Here is a 4924-nt window from a genome sequence, read left to right as displayed (position 1 = left end):
GCCATGTCAGAGGAGATAGTACACAGCTGTATGCTTTGTTTGTACAAGCAGATTCTTACACTGCTTTTTTGACTGTTTGTGTATGTGTGTGTGTGTGTGTGTGTGTGTGTGTGTGTACTCGTCTAGATAGGTCAGTTCTTTGGCGAGGTGGATCCTGTGCTGATGATCAATCTGGTCAACACCTCCCTGTACTCCTACAACAAGACCTATGACTACCAGTCTGTCTGCGACCCAGAGAAAGACAGCAAAGCTGCAGCAGGACCGCGCTCCATCTATGTGGTGAGATCTTCTCTCACACACACAAGCTGCAAGACAGAAGTTGCTTTCTTTCATATAATTAAAGTTTCCACATTTATGCATTTACAGTCTTACTTTTACATTCTGGTAGTGTTTGTTGATACAAAACTGTATTAATTCTTGTTCATACTCATATAAAAGGCAGATACTTTCTGCACCCAGGTGTCTGTAGCCAACAATGCTATTTACACCCACAGTGTAAATAGCATTGTTGGCTATTTGCAACCTGGATTCTATTCTGTTCTTTTGTTTTATACCCTCGGGCGCTGTAGCAATGTCTCATGTTCAGCTTTGTCAAAAAGTAATAAGCCAAAATTGAGTCACATGGGACTTAACTCCAGTTTCCTTTTGACCTATGTTTAACCCACTCGACCACCACATCTTTGTCTTTGGTCACGTGAACGCCTTCCAAAATACACGGTTATGCAGAAATTACTGGCTCATGATTACACGGGATATGTACACATGTTGGTGCATTACTTTTCACAGAAACTTGTACAAACCCATGAGAACATGGTCTTTTAACTGTATGTCAGTTGACTCTCTGGCAGTACATTTGTGAGTTTTTTCTGGTACATTTATCACTTAAACTACTTTAATTTCAGAGAGTGATAGACATAGGCCAGTAACCATTACCTCTGTGCCCAAAACTTAACCACTTCTGACCTTGATGCATCAACATGCAAGTATTAACAGTTTTTTCTGTTCCTTTCTGCTTAATTTGGAATTTACTCCACATCATTTTGTTTTCCTGTTGTTCTGCAGCCTACCATTGCAGACCTGCTCAGTATTGGCTGGTGGGCCTCGAGTGCTGCCTGGTGAGTGTACAGGTTGTGTTTTTGTGTTTCTGTTTTTTGTTTCTTTTCACCTTTTGTGTTTGTTTGCGTGTGCGTTTTAGAGTGGGAGTACATTTGTACTTTATGGTAGGAGTTTGTATGGGAGAGGGCTTGTATGTTGTTGAGGGATGAAGCTGGCTGGGTCAGCGTAGGACAAGGGCAGTTACACAACATTACACTGCAACGCTATCTGTATGACAGTCCAACTGCAATATAACTTGCTTTTAGAATAGAATGACTGATACTTCCCTTGACATTTGCATCACCAGTGACTCTGGTCTTAAACAGATGTGTGGCTGTTATTAAAACAGTGTTTGGTTGTTCAACGTAAAAAAGTTAACGATAGTCTGTTGACTCATCTGTGTGACTCACTTTGTTTTTTTCTTTCTCTGGTGTCTAGGTCGATACTCCAGCAGCTCTTTTTTGGTCTCATGTTCCCCGACCTTCTAGAAGCAGGTGAGAAACAAATGCTGCGACTGTGTTAAATGTAGCTGTCAGCCTTGTTTGGATGAGAAACAGTCTTTGGCGACCTATCTTCATTTGCGACAGTTTAATCCCCTCTGCTCTCTCACTAATCCTTTCCAATGTTTGTCTTCATCAAATCTGTCTCTTATTTCCAGTGGAGTCAGCAGATGATGACATACCAGATGCCATGTTTAAAGAAAGCTGCATCACAGAGCAGACTCAATACTTCTTTGACAATGATGAAAGATCCTACTCAGGTGTCCTAGACTGCGGAAACTGTTCCAGGTATGTGGGTGTTTTCGTCATGTGTGTACAGATCTGCATGTGCTCCCATTTCAGTGGCTCTGTCCACTCATACTGTAAACAGGACGTGTTATTTATTTATTTATTTTTTGCTCAAGGTTTTATCAACATTTAGAGTCATAGAAATACATTTATCACTGATATTATTGGAAAAGAAAAGTACAGTATGTACCACCAGATCCCCCCACCCACCAGGCTATATCATTCTTTGCCCGATGACTAAGATGCACATTTTTTGGAGCGACTCCAAATACAGCAGTAGTAGCTGAAAGCTCTACGAGTACTTTGAAAACATCTGAAAAAGTTTTATTTAGTTTTAAAAATTCCTTGCCAGAAATTGCTAAGTTTTGGACAAAACCAAAACATGAAACATAAATAAAGTTGAATTGAATAGAACTGAAATGAAAGAGTGGCTGGTGCTTGCCTACACCGGTCACACATAGGATCAGCCTTGGGCGTGGGTTGCTTTATTTAAGATTTTCCGCCTCTTATGCTATCTTCTTCCTGAACATCCTTCTGTTTAATGGTCTGCAGGGATGGGTCCAGAATGGTGTTAGTTTCCTGGCCTCTCTCTGTTTTCCAGCATGATTTCAGGCAGCTGTTTTCTGATGAGTTCTGATCGGTCGCAGATTACCTTGATCTGTCAGTGACCGGAATTGCAGAGGGAAGCACAAAAGCTCTTTTATCTGTTTTTCTTCCTTTGCTCTCTGGCTGTATTTCAAACTCACTAATACACACATTCACGGACCACTGCACATCCACTTTGCTCTGTCCTCCTTTTGTGTCAGTTTGGGCTGTCGGAGGGGGTTAAATATGGCTGTAATTACTGGGTGTTATGAGTCCCACGTGTCTGCTGCTTTACCCCCCAGCGTTAACGACTGTAGACACAGAAACTCTTATGACTACCATAAAAAGCCAGTCCCAGGAGGAGAGAAGAGGCATCGTTGCGTATATATGTGCACAACTTATGTGCATGTATGCAGTGTGAACTCTTTGCAAATACAATATATTGTTACTGCATGTACATTTGTGCATCCTTACATCGCAGCTATACTACTTTATGATTATTGTTTACACTGTTTACATCTGTGTGTGCTTTCTAGGATGTATCGTGCCGAGAAGCTGCCAAACACCAACCTAGTGTTCCTGATCACTGATGCCAAGGCGACATGTTTGTCATGTGACCCCAGACCGCTACGACAGGCTGAACAACCCTGTATCCTTTCACTCTCTCAACTTGTAAAAAATCGAACACAGAGTTACACTTCCTTTTTACTTTCCAGCCCTCCATCCATCACCCTTGTGACAGGGGGGCTTTAAATGCTCAATACAAGGACACACACCTAAGGAGTTTGCAGTAGGTCCCCTCTGAATGTTCACAGGTGAACAGTAAACCAGATGCACAGCATGTGAAAGCCTGTCTCATGTTACTCCCAGATTAAATTTCTTTGTTTTATTTCATCTGGGCTGCATGCTGCCATCAGGGTAACTTAAGGTTAAGAGCAGGAGTGTGTATATGTGTATGTAGGATATAAGCGTGTGTATATTGTTCTCGTATGTAGCTTCCTACCGGTTGTGTCAGTACAGATGTCATCATCAGAGGTCACAGCCATAGGGGTCACAACAAGGGCCTGCAGTTGCTAATATGAACACAACTCACTGACACACATGCTGCTGTAGCATACACACATACAGCATGACTTGAATTTAAAGTTTCTTTATAAGAATACAGTGTTGCAATCTGCTTGACCACATAAAGTATAGTGTAATCATTTCCATGACTGCTTTTCTGAATTCTCTTAATTGAATCCCCTTTCCATGTTACATGTAATATAAGATCAGCAGATATCTGGAAAAATAAGTCAGGGTGTCTCCAGCCAAGGCTGATGAGTTGGAACTACACGAGGGCTTTTTGGCAGGCAAATTAAGAGTCAGCACATCATTTAATTGTTGCTGTTTAAAGTGGTAAATGTGTACTGCTGACGTTAAATCGCTTTTTCCTGAGAGTGTGTTCAGCTGAAGGTCCAGATCCATGCGAGCTGGCCCAGAATCCAAGACACCGCAAAGGGCCGGATGTGTGTTTCGACAACAATGAAAACGTAAGAAACAACCACACAGATGCCTCTGTGCAGAGAACATTGCTGGAAACAGCTCTATTAGTGAGGCCTCACAGTTGGCCTCTGTCAATCCTGTCTGGTTTTCATCAGTGTTCTGCAGAGATTCAAAGCATTGCCTTCTCTTTCACTCTTATCCATACTTGATTTATTCATTCCATTTATTTCTTTTTCAATTTAGAATTTTCATGAATTTTGCATGCTTTTTTCACTCTTGTTTTTGTTAATCTTGCTTTGCTCTTTTTACTCATCATCCTGTCATTCTTGTTTTATGATTCTGCATCCCACTGGCTGCTACTTTTGTCTGGTAGGATGAGCCCTTGTGCCCGATCAGCAGAGGTTCTACATTGAGCCTCACACCTCTCCTGTTGTTTCTGGTGCTGGTTCAGGGTCAGTGTCCTCACAAAGCTTCCTGCAGACTTAGTAGCCACTATGATTTTTGTGTGCTTGGCACGGGCAAAATTCGGCACTACAATGATTGGTTTGCTGTAGGGCTGTTAGACAATTGTTTTTACTCACGATTAAACGCAGAATTTCAGTAGTTAATTGTGATCATTCACATTTTTTAGTCTCATGTTTGAAATTCCATCATTTTGCATTACAAAACAGTTTAAAAAGTCTATATTGACAAAGTAAACATTTTTTTAACAAATTGTCTTGATTAGGAATCAAATGACAGCAAAAAACTGCATGGGAATAGCACAGAGTGGGCATGTCTTTGAAGGGGAGACTCATAGGTACCCATAGAACCCATTTTCATTCAGATAACCCCTGCAAAATGCCCATGCAGTTTTTCAGTTGTAAAAGTTTGGCCTAAATTTGGAGCATTATTTATCCCCCTTCCTGAGCATGTCATGGTCTGTCCCACTGGATTCTTCAGTTCTTCTTATTTAATTTAAAAACACTGTC

The 4924-nt window shown here is 41.2% G+C and overlaps 1 protein-coding gene across 1 annotated transcript; it reads left to right on the top strand.

The window, feature by feature from the left end:
• Positions 1-135: 135 nt before the first annotated feature.
• LOC121964967 (voltage-dependent calcium channel subunit alpha-2/delta-1-like) lies at positions 136-4000 on the top strand (the record flags this gene model as incomplete). Its single annotated transcript, XM_042515139.1, has 6 exons — positions 136-279; positions 1063-1115; positions 1534-1589; positions 1754-1883; positions 3005-3117; positions 3918-4000. Coding segments are annotated over exons 1-6 (552 nt in total), but the record flags the coding sequence as incomplete, so codon positions are not given.
• Positions 4001-4924: the final 924 nt, after the last annotated feature.

The sequence above is a fragment of the Plectropomus leopardus genome, unplaced genomic scaffold (genome assembly GCF_008729295.1).
Source record: "Plectropomus leopardus isolate mb unplaced genomic scaffold, YSFRI_Pleo_2.0 unplaced_scaffold17959, whole genome shotgun sequence".
NCBI classification, from domain to species: domain Eukaryota; kingdom Metazoa; phylum Chordata; class Actinopteri; order Perciformes; family Serranidae; genus Plectropomus; species Plectropomus leopardus.
This window is presented reverse-complemented; position numbering and strand designations above follow the sequence as displayed.